This window comes from Cyphellophora europaea, assembly GCF_000365145.1.
Source record: "Cyphellophora europaea CBS 101466 unplaced genomic scaffold supercont1.6, whole genome shotgun sequence".
Taxonomy (NCBI): Eukaryota; Fungi; Ascomycota; class Eurotiomycetes; order Chaetothyriales; family Cyphellophoraceae; genus Cyphellophora; species Cyphellophora europaea.
In genome coordinates this window covers 649377-664694 of record NW_008481812.1, presented here as the reverse complement: position 1 = coordinate 664694, position 15318 = coordinate 649377, and the positions used below count along the sequence as shown (strand labels likewise).

At 55.1% G+C, this 15318-nt stretch overlaps 4 protein-coding genes across 4 annotated transcripts; 2 read left to right on the top strand and 2 right to left on the bottom strand.

Annotated features, from left to right (window-relative positions):
• Positions 1-123: 123 nt before the first annotated feature.
• Positions 124-3072, top strand: HMPREF1541_06453 (uncharacterized protein; the record flags this gene model as incomplete). The annotated part of the gene is made up of 1 exon (XM_008720785.1): positions 124-3072. The coding sequence occupies one exon, from the start codon at positions 124-126 to the stop codon at positions 3070-3072; it is 2949 nt and encodes a 982-aa protein (XP_008719007.1).
• Positions 3073-4006: 934 nt separating this feature from the next.
• On the bottom strand, positions 4007-5357 carry HMPREF1541_06452 (uncharacterized protein; the record flags this gene model as incomplete). Its single annotated transcript, XM_008720784.1, has 2 exons — positions 4007-4395; positions 4445-5357. The coding sequence occupies 2 exons, from the start codon at positions 5355-5357 to the stop codon at positions 4007-4009; spliced, it is 1302 nt and encodes a 433-aa protein (XP_008719006.1).
• A 2482-nt stretch (positions 5358-7839) lies between these two features.
• HMPREF1541_06451 (uncharacterized protein) lies at positions 7840-8576 on the bottom strand (the record flags this gene model as incomplete). Its single annotated transcript, XM_008720783.1, has 2 exons — positions 7840-8387; positions 8459-8576. The coding sequence occupies 2 exons, from the start codon at positions 8574-8576 to the stop codon at positions 7840-7842; spliced, it is 666 nt and encodes a 221-aa protein (XP_008719005.1).
• Positions 8577-12917: 4341 nt separating this feature from the next.
• On the top strand, positions 12918-13966 carry HMPREF1541_06450 (uncharacterized protein; the record flags this gene model as incomplete). The annotated part of the gene is made up of 3 exons (XM_008720782.1): positions 12918-13366; positions 13421-13589; positions 13646-13966. 3 exons carry the CDS (start codon positions 12918-12920, stop codon positions 13964-13966), a joined length of 939 nt encoding a protein of 312 aa, XP_008719004.1.
• Between the last annotated feature and the right edge of the window lie 1352 nt (positions 13967-15318).

Below are 15318 nucleotides of genomic sequence, written 5' to 3'. Positions count from 1 at the left end.
CTCCAACTTTTTGGACTTTTTTGCAACGCTGCAGCAGCAAAGGCTCAAAGAAAACCAGTCTCGAGACGTGGCTTACAAACAACACTGCGCACGATGAGACGCTGACGCCAGAACTAAGCTGTCATGGACATTCACCGCTGCCGCTTTGTACCACATCAGCCGGCCTCAATCAGCGCCCTCGCCTTCTCACACACTTCCGACCTCACGCAAAAAGCGCCGCCTGAACTGCGCCTGGCCCTCGGTCGGGAAAACAGCGATATCGAGATATGGAACCCAAGCGGTGGTCGATGGCTTCGAGAAACAGTGCTTAGGGGAAGCGTTGGGGCCACCGTCGAGCAACTGGCCTGGACGCAAGACCTGACCATTGAAGATGAGGGTGCTGATACCATTGCGAAGCCTGGTGCGATGCGATTGTTCAGTATTGGCGGCTCTAGCTCAATCTCTGAGTGGTCACTGGCATCAGGCAAGCAGCTGAGACGAGCAGAAGGCAACTTTGGCGACATCTGGTGCTTCGCTGCACAGCCTGCCTATCAGCTTCCGGAAAATGGTAAAGTCGAGGGACCTATACCTTCGCAGTCGCTGGTGGCTGGGTGTGGCAATGGCAGTATTGTGCTCTTCGCAACCGACGATGGTGACCTTCGTTACTCGCAAGTCCTCCACGCGCCACAGTCGAAAAAATCAAAAGTCCTCAGCATCACCTGGCGCGATCGCAATACTGTCGTGGCTGGGTACGAAGATAGCTTGATCCGGGTTTTCGACGTATCTACTCGCAAAGTGATACGCCAAATGAGTCTTGGAAAGCCCGCAGAAGGCAGCAAGACGGTCGTATGGACCGTAAAATGCCTCCCAGACGGAACCATCGTCTCTGGCGACTCGTCAGGCGAGCTGAAAATCTGGGATGCCAAAAATCTCTCTTTGACCCAACGGCTGAAGTCCCACCAAGCAGATATTCTCGACATCACCGCGAGCTCTAAAGGAGACCAGATCTTTACTTTTGGTGTCGATCGAAGGACGATTGCATATCAACCTCTGCCAAACCCATCTGGCCAAAAAAAGAGGCGATGGGCCCAAGTTATGCACCGACGTTTCCATGATCACGACGTCAAGTGCGCAGCAAGCTACGAAAGCAGAGGTCTCAGCGTACTCGTGTCAGGAGGTATGGACGCATCCCCTATCGTACTGCCGATGAGGAATTGGCAGTCGGAATACCATAGGAGTCTTTCGCATCTACCACAGCAGCCACAGATGTCGACCTCGAGGAACCGCCTGATGCTTGCCTGGTGGGGCCGAGAACTCAACGTGTTCCATCTTCCACGCCGCTCCACGGACGGTGAGATTACCACGGGCTCAGAAGATTATGAACTCCTTGCCACACTGCAATTGAAGGGTGAAGAGAACATACAATCGGCGCAAATATCTGGAGATGGCAGCTTGGTCATCTCAGCTACCCCCAGAGGCGTTCGGCTCTTTCAGTTGCGCCGCACGTCTTCTAATGGCGGTCTGGCGATGCGATCCAGGTCTGTGCCCTTACCACTTTCTCTTCACGACTACGGTGCTCGCCACGTCACCTTCTCTCCGGATGGGAAGTGGTTGTGCGTTGCCCGATTCGACAACACTATTCTTCTTGCCAAGATTATTCCTGGTGCTGAACCCAAGGACTTACCTTCAATACATCCAACGATCGCTCGCTTAGAACCTACCGGGGACGATAACGACGATAGCCCGCTTCGCGCTTACGCAGACGCAATATCTGCCATCACATTCTCTCCCGAGTCTCGCGTGCTGGCTGTCGGCACACTTTCCGGACACACCACTGCCTGGACGCTCGAAGGTCATGAAGACCGCAATTCGCTATCACCCAAATCGGTCGCAAAAAATGCGGCATCCGACTCCGACTCCGACTCAGATTCCTCAGACTCCGACACAGAGGACGACTCGCCTCTGATCCATGCCCAGCGCTGGACACGCACACCAACCCTTCCCCGACTTGATGCATCCATTCTGTTGTTACTGTTCCGACCGTCTTCACCAGCTTCCTCTTCTCCCACAGCTATCAAGGACAGACACCACCTTTCCCCTCCCTCATCAAACATTGCCCTACATCCAACCCGCCACACGCCTAACCCTGTGGCCCACGAGCACCCAACTCTAGCGCCCCTGGTCGCCATCACTTCGTCCCACACACTCACTGAACTGGACATCACAAGAGGCAAGCTAACGCCATGGTCACGCCGCAACCCCTCCTCTCTTTTGCCCCCACACTTCCGGCGCATCAAAGACCGCGTCATGGGCGGCTTCTTCCATCACCAGCGCCTATGGCTTTACGGGCCCAATTGGCTATACATGCTCGACCTCTCACGCGATTTCCCCGCGCCCACACCATCATCATCGACAGGTCCGGTGCCTAATCAGCTAGACGGCGCAGCCGAGATTGCACGACCCGGCAAGAAACGCAAGCGCCCCACCAAGGACTTGCGCGGCACCGGCGCCGGCGACAAGATCACCAAGCGCCGCGACCGCGACACGCCCTTCGCGGCCACGGCCCTGCGCTACAAAGGCGACGAAGGCGCGATGGAGCTCGTGGATCTCGACCGTCGCATGGAACCCGGAAGTGACGCGGAAGATGACGAGGCGGACGACCAACTGCTCGCGCTGCGCCGCGGTGAGGAGGGGCTGTCGCTGCCACCACCACCAGCGTCGCCGGACGGATCTAAGTCCAAGTCTGCGAACGCGGATTCCCCAGGGGGAGATGGTGGTGGGTGGAGGGCACCGAGGGAAGGAGAGGCGCCGAGAGATTGGTTCACGTTCCGGTACCGGTCGATATTCGGCGTTGGGGTGTTGCGCAATGATGGGGTCGAGGCTGCGATGCGTGACGAAGAGGTTGAGGTTGGTGGGGAAGGGAAAGACGTGGACGTGGACGTGGGCATGAACATGAACGGCACCGGTGACACGCAAGAGAAGGTAGGCGGCCACGTGGGCAGCAATGGCCTCGAGGTGGTCATCGTGGAACGGCCGATGTACGAAGTCGGGCAGCCTGAACGCTTCGAGGGCGGACAGGACTGGGACGCGTAATGATGGGACCAGAGGGGGAAAAAGACCACGAGTTCAAGCAAAAGTTAAGATTTCAATCAGCAGATCTGCGAAAAGATCTCTTTGCTCTCTGTATTCTCACCACGCACTTCTTCATCGTCGCTGCTATCGCTCTAAGGCTCTCCGATTGTAATTCCTATACGCTATGCAACTTTGACAACTTGCACGCCCCAAGGATGCACTGCACTGCAGTGCCCCACGCTGAAGTGGTTCTGCCTCCGTGATCTCGTCTCCGATAACGCTATGCAATTCCCTAGAAAACAGACCAGGAAATCCCCGAGGCTCTGGAAGAAGACCGGTGGACGTCGCAAAGGTGTCCAATCCATAACGACATCAAGCATAAATACACACCTCTGACGCCGACCCTGTGGGTATCGCTCCAAGGACACTTCTTGTCCACATCATTGACTCGTCTTTTGGTTCTGCTTCAATAACATAAAAAAATCCATGCCTCCAGTGACCAAAGTAATTAGTGCGCCGTTGTATCAAGATATAGTACATGCCCTGCTGCGCAGGGACGAGAGGCAGATCTCATGGATGAGATGCACATGTGGTTCTGTCGGGTGAGGAGGTCGATTGCGTCGTAAGCGTCAGATTTGCCATCCATGATGGGTAATGAAGGTCGTAACGACGTCTCGCAGCTTGGCGGCGGGAGTATCTTCCAACATCGTCTTGATTTGTTGGGAACCGACGCCGGCTCGAGGCAAAATGACGTGCGGTATGGCATGCCGTACTCCTCGGCTTACTCTGACGTTCAGACCCAGAGTGGCTGTGCAGTAAATCCGGGCTTGGCGTGCTGGCATCCGTTGGCCGATCCGATCTGCATCAGGTTTAAGATGCGGGAGCCATGAAATGGCGATGTGGTTTGATAATGGTAGTTTCGAAGTTCGTACTGCCGACGAACCTATCGAAATGCTCACCGACTATCCTGACCCCGCCAAAGCATCTGTTGAGCTTCGATCTCGCGCTGGCGTTCCTCAATGGATTTGACAACATCCCCTCCAGTGGGTACAGCGACGGCTCCAGGCAGGCTGTTGATCATCTCATGGGTGATAGATTGAGCAACGAAACTGCGTAGTTCCCTTTCTTCGCGTTCGTCTTCTTTCATCAGGCGAGTTCGGACGGGCTTGTCCAAGTTCTCACGGCGGATCTTGCGAATTTCGTGGATAATATAGAGCAGGACCTCCTCGGGACACTTGGTGCGGCCGAGACCGTGCTGAGAAGGACTGCGGACATAACGGCGAGTGACATCGGTGGCACCATCGATTGAGAATGCTATGCAATAGGCGATCTTGCGACCCCAGCCTGTAGACTGTTAGTAGTCATTCAACGTGAAGCTCAAAGCCAAGCATACCTTCAGTATAGATTCTTGGGTTGTCCCAAGCCTCCTCGCAAGGATCAACGTGAACCCATCTCCTCTGGTGTTCACTGTAGACCTCGGTCCATACGTGGTCTTCACTGTTCCACACCCACCTAACGCGAGTGCCCATCGCTCGGCAGAGCATGGCGAAGCAGTTGGCGAATTCACCGGCACGACCTCGGCGAGTTTCAAGAAGAGCCCAAACATCGGTATATCTGGGAAATCTCTCGTATGCGCCGCAGCCACCATTCTGGCATCGGTAGAGTTCTACTCTGGAAGCACCACGGGCCGACTCGTCGGGGGTTGGAGGGGTTGAGCCATTCGCCATAGTTGGTCCGTTGCATCTGGAACACGGAGGGTTGTTGACGAACGTAAAAAAGGAGCGCTTGAACCACCGAAGCAGCATTCGAATGACACAATCCTGATAGCTCCATTCTTCTTTGGCGCCTTCGCCCATCGAGGCAGCAATGCCTTTCATGATGTTGTGCTCCTCGTCCGCTTCCTGATAGATACGGTCGATAGGAACATGGGTAAGGGCCTCGTCGAGCAAGCCCGGGTTTTCATACTTGGTTGGTGTGACTGACATAGTGATGAGGAAGTTTCTGAACTTGAAGGCGCTGGGATCTGAGGGCGGTTGAGGAATGATGGGGTGGTTTCGGTATACATTGTATTGCGGAGGTTGTGTTTGAGAATTTCTGGGTGACTGGAAGGACTGTTGGGATAGATGTGACAGCTGTGACTGAGAAGAGGATCTATAACTGGATCTTGGAGACTGGGATCGGGAGGGTCGTGCTTGTTCTTCGAGTTCGTTCAGTCGTCGCGTGCGGAGCAGTTGCTCGAACTGCGCAGAAAGATCGCTGGCGTCGAAGTCGAACTGCTCATCGAGCGATCGATGCTGGTCTCCCATCTTGCCGGTATGGTTGAAAGAGACAACTACAGTGACCGCTGGAGATATCAAGAGTGTGTAAGAGGAGTATGTGCGGGAGAAAGGTCCGGGTGGGAGGGTGGCTGTTCAGGTTGGCGCAGTCGTGGAGCACAGCCGACTCTGAAGAAGCCTTCGCCACACTGCAACCGCCGAGAAAAGACGCAGAGTTCGATAGTCGGAGAGGTTGCTGTCGCTAGGTAGAGTATGTAGAAAAGAGAGCGACTGTGTATTATGGGAGTGATCAGAGGAAAGACGGAGGAGGCGACGGTGTGCGTGTGCGTGAGAACTGCTTGCGTGTGCGTGGTTCCGGTCGCAACGGCGAGTCGAGGGTGAGAAGGTCGCAGCCTGAAGTCGCAGGTGGGCGGCGCGGGCGGTGGGCGCTGGGTGACGAATTCGCCCGCCTGTGCTGTCGCCGCGCGTCCGCTTCCCCCAAGCTTAACCAGGGCCACGCAACCCTCTTTGCCAATCCCTTCGATCCCTTTTTTTGGATCTACCTGACTTGGTACGCAAGCTCTTGCTGACTCTAGCATGCTCGGGAGCAATCCGTGCGACCAACTACTACATAATGGCATTTTATTTCTACCTGATCATCTCGTTGTCGACGACGACTCTTCTGTTGTGTTCTGCTTCACCTTCGCCCAGACCGCAACCTGGTCGTCTGGCCCCATCTGACGCACGCGTACCGTACCTGATCTACAGGTGTCTTCTGTTCGTGATGTGGCCTCCGCTGGGCTTTCGGCAAGCAACGCGCGCTCAATCTTACGCCTACTGCTTGTCTGTCGTGCGCACCACTCAGCTCTACTGGCCTCCGCCCACACTCGGCTTCTTCTCGTTCCAACTCGGCAGCAAAGCCATCTTGGCGGTGCCAACTGCTGGTCCCTGCCCACCCCTGATCCGTAGACTGAAGTGGGACGCCTGCAGCCTTCACCAATTCTTGCCCTGCGAGGTGGTCTCCCGACGTGTTTAGTATCCCACCAAGCTCCCCGAACAATGCTTGTCCTCGGATCGGGTTGCCGGGCGCGTGGTCGGCATATCTTCTATGCTCATTCTATGGTACTACTCGTAGCTCTGTGTCTCGGCAACTCTCTTGTACGTGAGTCCTGTTGACGCACTCGTAATTCAGTAAAGCGAAGAGGCAGATGAACCCTTCCCCGGATCTTCTCTGCTCGTAATCTCGACAGGGATCTCAAGTCTACCCACTCACTCTTTTAGGGCACTGTATACCCCATCGGCCCGCGTGGCTACCGGCGGCAGTCGTCCGCTTCGCCCGGACAGTACAAAAAAGCCTGTGCCGTGGGACGACCCTCATTCCTAAAACGCTATATCCTTCCTCGACACTCCCCCAATCTCCCACCTGCAAGACTGGCTCTATGTCGTCTTCTGATCTGTCTCACATTCCTCAACAAGCCTCCCGTAAGGTTGCCGCACCCTACCACTAGATAGGTCGTCTCATAAAACCGCCTCGCGTGTGCAATGCGGACCGAGCGCGCCTCTTCTTAGACTTCTTAGCGAAAGGGGTTGTGAAGCTGTTGGCGAGTAAGACTGGCCGCCATGACTGATGAATAGAGTCTCTCGCTGTCTGCAACGCAAGCTGACACACTTATGTAACAATAATGCAGCCTTACTTCGAGCTGAATATCCCCACCACAGGCCATTCTCACCGAACGACACGCGGCGCTTGCTCACGCGTTTGACTTGGCACCAACGCCTCTACGACCCTGCGTACGCATGCGACGATGGCTCGCTTCGGCTGCGCCAGTCTCCGATACTCGTGGCCAGACTTTGATGACGCTTTCAGATGTCGTAGAAAGAGCTCGCGGTTGATGATAACAACGTCGACTTCGGCCCTACGCCCGATCGTCCAGAAGGGTCGTTCACCCCGCCCGCACAGAAAAAGGTCCGCAAGCTTTTGATCGACCTGGCTCGCTTGCGCGTCCCTGCCAAGATTGCTTCCCTGTTAAGTGTTAGCGCGTGATAAATCTCCTGGGGACTTGGCCAGACCGGCTTGGCAGTGTTCTCACTGCTTCACGTGAAAGAGATCAGTAGCATGACTAAAGAAGTTACCATCCAACGCTATGGAATGATGATAGGCTGGTCACTGTGTGAGGAGTGAAGGAGCGCGAGGAAGAGCATTCCACACCAGATACAGTCATAGTCACGTGACTATGATATTCCACTTACCTCCTGCACGCTGATTGGTGAGCAGCTCTTAGCGCCATAGCCTTGTAGCCTGTAGCCCTCAACCTGTTTTAACTTCATTCTTCAATCCTCCATCTCTTGCATCTCGTAATTTTTCTGGGCTATCTCGGTTTCGTCCCAGCCTGTCGATGGCTGAGAGTACTCACAGTCCGCGCCACGTGAAGGCGAGCCCGTAGCGGACCGGAAGCCTAGTCAGCACAAGTCACCCCTCCCTACTGGATGTAGGGCAGAGCGACCAGGTGACATCCTCGGTCTTCCCCCGTCCTTATGGCCGTACGGGAGGCTTCTTCAGGCGACGACGATGCATCTTGTCGCGTAAAGCGACCTCGGCACTCCAACCCGGGATCATATTGGCCGGGAGGCCTCGAGGAGGCGCCGCGTTAGGGTCGGAGTCGGTGGGGCGGCGTCTATCGTAGACAGCCTGTGGTATAGGCCGACTAAAACCGACAGGAGCGGGCTGAGGGGGAGCGACGGTAGGAGGAGCAGCGACGGCGGTGGGAGGTGCAGGCAGGCCGGACGCAGGAGCGGCAGAAGCGACAGGACCAAGCAGGGCAGGCGCGAACTGGGCGACAGTGGCACGCGCAGCAGCAGCCGCGGGCGCACCGCCACCAGGACGCCAGTTGTCGAAGCGCGGCGTCTTGACGCTGTCGGCGTCGATCAGGCGGGCACCAGCTTGCTGGGCAGCCGCAAAGATCTGGGGACCCGCCAGCGCACGAGCGGCCGTCTCGCAGATGATGGCACAGCGGCCATAATCGACCCTATTTCTTGGGCCGAGGAGGGAAAGGTGGTAGCGACGCATGTGTCGCGAGATTTCTAACGGCTTGTTAGCAACCAAAGGATATCAAAGGTAAGGTCTGAAACCTTGCAAACCTCGCCAAACTTACCGTTCTCCTTTCGCTGGAGGAAGCACTCTCGGCCTGTGCCGAGGCAAGCCTGGCCACTCTCAAAAGCGACGGGACAGGTGATGTACCCGTTGTCGGGTATGCTCACATGCTTTGACATCTCTTGTGAATGATCAGCACTGTCAAGTTGGAGTTGACTTGGGCGAGTGACTTACTGTGGCGGGAGAAACGAGGGCGGAGGAAAGATGGAGGAACAATGGTGGGAGGAGGAGGTGGTGGTGGTGAGGGCGGAGGTGAAGAGGAAGAGGTCGAGGGAGAAAAGGTCGGCGCAAGAGAAGAGGCAAGAACGACGCTGTTGTGCGTGTTGTGCTTGTGCACGAAGTGTTTTGCTTACGGCGACAGAGGGAGGAGAGAGATAGATGGTGCAACCGCGGAAGAAGTTTTGACCACCAGGAGTTCAGCCTCGTTGCCTCGCCGCCTAACGCTGGCAAACGCAGCGTGCGGCGCGTTTGATGGCCTACGGCTGCGCACACGGCTACTGAGCCTCCTACGTGCAACTCGTGGAAGCCGCAGCTTTGCTATCAGGACCTCCGGGCTTCCGCGTCACGTTCTGCCCGAGCTTAGAGCAGAAGCAGCTATTATGGTACCAGGTGGACGACTTTGCGACCGTTGGCAAGCTGCCCCGAGCCACTTGGACGCGCTTCCATCGGCAAGTTTGATCCATGCACAACGGCATCTCCCCGAGAATCGCATGACCCGGCAGCTGACGGTGCCATGCGAACGAAGCGTTATTCTACACGGCCGAACACAGGGACTACGATCTTCGAGGCTTCTGCGACTCAAAAACGACAGCAGCAGCCAGATACGGCCGGTTCCTCGATGCAAAGAGGCAACAATAGTCTTGGAAGGCGAAGACGAAGTCGCGCAGCGTCGTAGAGGCACAGGAGGAGCATTGCACGGCTAAGAGGTAAGAGACGACACTCCAACGAGACCAAACCCTCAAGCAGGAAGCAGTCCCAATCCTGAAGAACCAAAAACAGCTCCTCCATCCAGCCAGTGAGTTCCAACAAAGCAATGTGAAACCCACGTTGAGTGAAAGGCGTTGCACAAGCAATCACTGCCTAGGCGTCCAGACAAGTCTGGGCTGGGCGCCTTGTGAGACCAGGCAGTGAAAATGAGCTTATTTCTATTTCTACGTTGGGGGCCAAAAGGTTGCCTTGTTGGTACCGATGTCACAAAGTCAGAGGGAATGAGTCTCTTGCACTCGACACTTGTCATCTGGAGGTTCGTCATATGTCGTAGGTCTTGATTTTTCTCGGCTAGTATTAATCCGTACAAAATTGGATTTGAACTGCTCCTTCCATAGATGCAGCCCTTGGTGTGCCGTGCCGAGTCCGAAGCATAGAGATTCGAGGGGATATGCGTCGCCATGCTGTTCTCAGTCTTATGCCATAGATTTTGATCATGAAGGTTGAGCTGTATTGTTGGTTACGCACTCCAGGGGTGTAAGGACCATCAACAGTGAGCGGCGGACCCCCAATGCGAGCGATTTCAAGGATCCTTCGGCCGGCAATACACCATTTGTACACTACGGACATTAATTCAGCACGGTCGACAGACATTCATGCTTGCCTTCATCCACGGAGCTACTCGTGAAGAAGCCCAATCTCCTAGCGTTCTCTGAAAGGGCACCTAGTGCATGACCGGTGCTCACATGTTCGCCTAACTCATGGTCCTTCTCCCCAGATCTAGCGACGAGACGGCCGTGGTGATCGAAACGTCACTTAAGCCCACTACTCTCTCTTATATCATGACATTTTACCTTTCCACATGTGGTTGGCAAGCGCTGATGGTTCATGCACGTTTTGTGACCCTTCTCTTCGATTGACTGGAATCGCAGAAGGCAATTCGCGCAGTACCGCTGCTTGTACTTGCAGTTCGGTCGGATAGGAAGAGATTATTAGGCTCTGCTCGGATCAGTGTTGTCGAACGGCAGTGTCCAACATGAAACGTGGCGATTGAAGTACTACCTTTTGAATCAACTCGTAATTGAAGTGCAAGTCGACAGCTCCTGTGCGCGACTTCTGACGAACGTATTGCCTCGCTCAAAACCATGAGAGATGCTCAGGATGCTGTGGCCGCGGGAAGCTGCGGGAATCACTGGCGAAACCCGGCCCCAGAGATAGCGAGAAGTGCCCCGAGATGAGCCGGCGGATTCCACGGATCGCGATCGTACATCATCGCCTGGAGGAGAGAGCGCAATTTGGTACGTAATGCACTAATGGATTCGTGTACGCTGTCAGAGCCACCGACGAGGTTCTGGGGTGGCAGACGCTCGACACGAATCGAGGCTCGTATCACTCTGGGCCCATGGGAGCTGTCCAGTCATTCAACAACATCCATCGACGGGAGCGATAGAGAAGGAGTGAGGGCCGCGGGCGTCAAGACTCGGCGAGGAATTATCGGGGAGCCATAGGCTTTGGTCAATGGGTTCACGAGATAACAGACCTGCTATCATGCCACCACGGGCTGGCAGACAGTCATAAGAGATGTCCCAACAAATGCTCGTACTCGCACCAAGGGGGCGCAATGAGCCAGCAAGAGAATTCCGGGCCGCCTTTTGCGGGAAATACACTGAGATTTAGCTGTTGGTGGCATCAGCTCGAGAGAAACCATAATTTGAGCGGCGAATCGTTGACGTTGAATTAGCCTGAAATGCTACGGGCCCTCGCAAGCCCGGTGCATGGGCTTCTGTCGTTTCATGTGCCGCTCGCACGCAAAGGAGAAGCTACCTGTCAAAAGATGCTTGGTGGAGCCAAGGAGAACTGATTATTGATGTGTTACTGTGATAGTCGAGTAGCGCGGACCAGTCGTCCGCCACATCTGGGGCATGGGGAAGCATTACGGTGAATAGGCGAGCCGGAAGGAGTCTAGACACGTCGCTCACGGACGGAGGGAGGATTATGGGGTACTGAAGGCATAACGAAACTGGAGATCTGTGGAGATGGATGGCAAATTTGATCAAACTGCAGAAAGCGCCTTCCCAAAAAGAAACTGGACGAGCTGTAGTGTGGTGTGATGGTGCCGGACATCGAGGATTGCCATCTCCCGAGTCCCGGTGCCGAAGGCGACTGAACGAACGTGTGAGCAGCAGGACGGCGCCCACAGGACGGCGCAAGCACAGGTCGTTTTACACGAGCTGGCGCGGTGCACTGGTGATGATTGAGTTTTTCAGAGGGCGACGCACATCTGGTCAGGTGGGTGGATCCAGTGGATTGTCTGGTCTGGGTCTCGGGATTGACGGTGTGTATCTGCAACCCCGACACAGATCGCTGGGTGCACAGTATAGCTTAACATACAACTACAGCACCACTGTCAGCGGCGCGTTTGAGGCTGCACCATGGCAGTTGCGGCGGTTGATGGAGGTGCCGGAAGCAACGGAGCGGGACCGCAGAACAAGCTCCACATAATCGACGCCGTCACCAAACAAGCCTCGGCGCGTCGAGCCCCCAAAGACCTAAAACTCAGCTTGGCCTACGTTTTTCAGGTGCCGAACGTCAGCCAAGGGCAGCCTCCTCTTGCTTGTACCAACCGCGATGCATGGACGACATGGAGAAAACATCAGCGGTGTCATGCTCTCCACTGCCATCTCTCGATGTCGATGGTCTTTACTTGTTATCGATATGGCGCTTCGTACTCAGAGCCTTGGACCGCCAACGCAAGTCAAGCTAGGCGTATGGCCTCATCAGCACTTACCCGAGTCACGCGCTACTGGCCAGATTGAACAGCGTGCGCATCCCCGCTCACACCACGCTCCGATCACCCTGTCATCGTCATCGTAGCTCTCACCTACTCCTCGCTTGGTCATCATTGTGCTTCAGATCGTATTCTTTTGATGGCTTTGTCGTTGGCCCGTTCCGAGGCATTCCGGTACCGGGCAAACCGTAGATGCAGTCTTCGCAGCCGCCGAGTGTGCAGTCGCCTCGGAAAAGCGTATCCTTCCGCTATGCTTCGAAAAGATCAACGCAACTGTCATCCTTACCCTAAATACCGTCAAGCTTTAGCTCCAGTCACCCGAACAAGGGCACTACCCCTTGGCGGCTGTAATAGGGTGGAAAGCTAGTACGCGATCCTCACCGTCCATTCGCTGCTCCCCTTTCAGCCTAATGCCCAGACAACAAACCTCCGCCTTCAGTGATCGCCATTCGAGGTTCATGATGCAATCCCTGCTTGCTCGAGTCCACCCGCAGTCTCCAGATTCCAGTACCATGACCCCCAGTGTCGGCATTTCCATCCATGGCCGGGGCTCCTCAACCCCGTGCCAGTACTCGTCACTACAAATACATGCTTGTCCCCGCGTTCAGACCTTTTTTTCCTGTTTCACCGTCGTCAACAAACCGGGTATTCAAGGAGCAGTCTAGATATATCAACCATATTTCGAGGTTGCCGTCCTACGCGACTTCATACCAGCTATCAGTAACCACCCATTACTATACTCAAAATGTCTGCTACCGCTGCCCAACATCACACCGACCACGCCAACACGGCCACGGCCGGTGCCACCAACGGCCACTATAGCAATGGCAACAGCAACGGTAACTCTGCTGATCCAAAAGCCGACCTGGAGAAGGCTACCTCCCACATGACTCACGACGAGCGGCACGCCGCCGTCCATGCCGCCCGCTTCGGATACGGTCCCTTGGCTCATATGCGATCCACTGCTGAGACCATGCTCCCTGCCTTCGGTGGTGAGTTCCAGCCTGGTCTTTACAAAGGCGTCGAGGGCCGCAAGTTCGCCAACCCTGCGCCTCTTGGTCTGTCCGCTTTCGCCCTGACCACGTTCGTCCTGTCTCTCATCAACATGGGCACTCTCGGTCTCAGCGAGCCCACCATCATCATTTCTCTGGCTTTTGCGTACGGCGGTCTCGTTCAGCTACTCGCTGGCATGTGGTAAGTCATCTATTGCGTGAATTATCATTTGAACCCGGCTAATCGCGGCTTCAGGGAAATGGCCGTTGGCAACACCTTCGGTGCGACCGCGCTCTCCTCTTACGGTGGCTTCTGGATCGCCTTTGCCATTCTGCTTACACCTGGCGGCTTCGACATTGAGCCTACCCTGGAAGAAAGCGAAGGCGCCGCTGGTCTACTCAACAATATCGGTCTTTTCCTGATGGTAAGCACCTCCTACGCCCATGGCCGACGGAGCGCACAAACTAACTAGCTACACAGGGCTGGTTCATCTTTACCTTCATCCTCCTGATCTGCACCCTCAAATCCACTGTGGCCTTCTTCTTCCTCTTCTTCACTCTGGACTTGGCCTTCCTCCTCCTCGGCATCGGCTACCTCCGCAACTCCGGCGGTCACCCCAACTCCGGCTGCATCAAAGCGGGTGGCGCATTCGGCATCCTTGCTGCATTTGCTGCCTGGTACAACGCTCTGGCCGGTATCGCCGATACTAGCAACTCGTTCTTCATCATTCCCGTTGTCCACTTCCCCTGGTCTGAGACTGGCAAGCAGCAGCGCCGCAAGACCACCGAGCACACCGCTTAAATGTGCTAACCCAGACACAAAATACTCCGTTGCTGTTGTCGATGTTGATGTGGTTGGGAGCGTTGGACGTTATGGATACCCAGAAGTGCGAAAGACTGTCTCCAAAAACGATTATGGCTTTTCACGAATGATATCCTGGCATTTATCTGCTTCGCCCGGCGCAGATGCTGTGGCTTTGCGATCTTTGAAAATAATGATACCTATAACTGCTTTTAATACTCTGTACGAACTACGAATACCTCAAACACAATCTTTCGATAATGAGATCAGTGCGCATCTCTCAAGACCTGCTACGTGATACTTCCTCAAAATCCGCAGGTTACAATCTATAGCTTTCTTCCATACCTCATGCAACACAACCTCAACCCTACGGGCCGTATCAGAAATGCGCTCAACCAAATCCTCTGACCGCATCCACATCATACAGCCTCCCTCACCATCCCCTCACGCCCAAGTCCAAGCCCAAGCCCAAGCCCAAAACCCTCAAACTCTCCTCACCCCAAGACAATACGCGACACACCCGCCCTCTCGCTTCCAGGTACCCCGCAGAGACCAAGAAGCTACCACTTCTACTCCGTACCCTCAACGGAAACACCAGCACCAAAACTACCGTCTACGTCCTTACTCCCCAAGCCACCTACTCCCTAGTGCCTCTGGCCTTAACCCTGTGACCTCACAGCCTACTCCTTACATACAGTCTCAGCAAGCCAAGCCAGCGCCTCTTACCTTGGGACTCTCGTACAGCTCGCTGCGATCTTTACAGTATGTACCAGAGCATTTCACAAACGTCGGCCAAGCGCTGATCCCACACCCCGTACCCTACCCTATCCTACCCTACCCTACCCTACCACCCGGACTACTGGTCACGGCCCAAAACCCCGGATCAGACATATCCATTCCCCGCTAAGAAGTGCATGACTTCCGCCATCTTTTCCCCCCGAAGATCCATACACTGCATGCATGACTGCGATATCGCCCACGGTTTCCCACATTAAATAATTAAAATCACCATACCATCCTCCACCAAGTAACTACTGGTGTATGGGTAATGGAGTAGGTGGCGACAGACTTTTCGTAGAAATCCCATTCCGCATCAAGATTTCCCAGTATGCAAAATGCAAGACACTGTGCATTCCCGGAAGCTGAGTCAAAAAAACTTTCTGGCACTTTGGCCTGGGGAGGGGTGGGGACCGCCATGACGACACCGAGGTGTGGGGGAGGGGGACAATGCGTCGGATATATCGAGAAAGTATTTTGTAAAACCTTCCGTTCCGATGGGGAGAGTCTTTGAGGGTACTATGTATGTCCTGTGCTTATGGTAGGTAGGTAGGTGCTTCGTAGTGGGAAAGTCA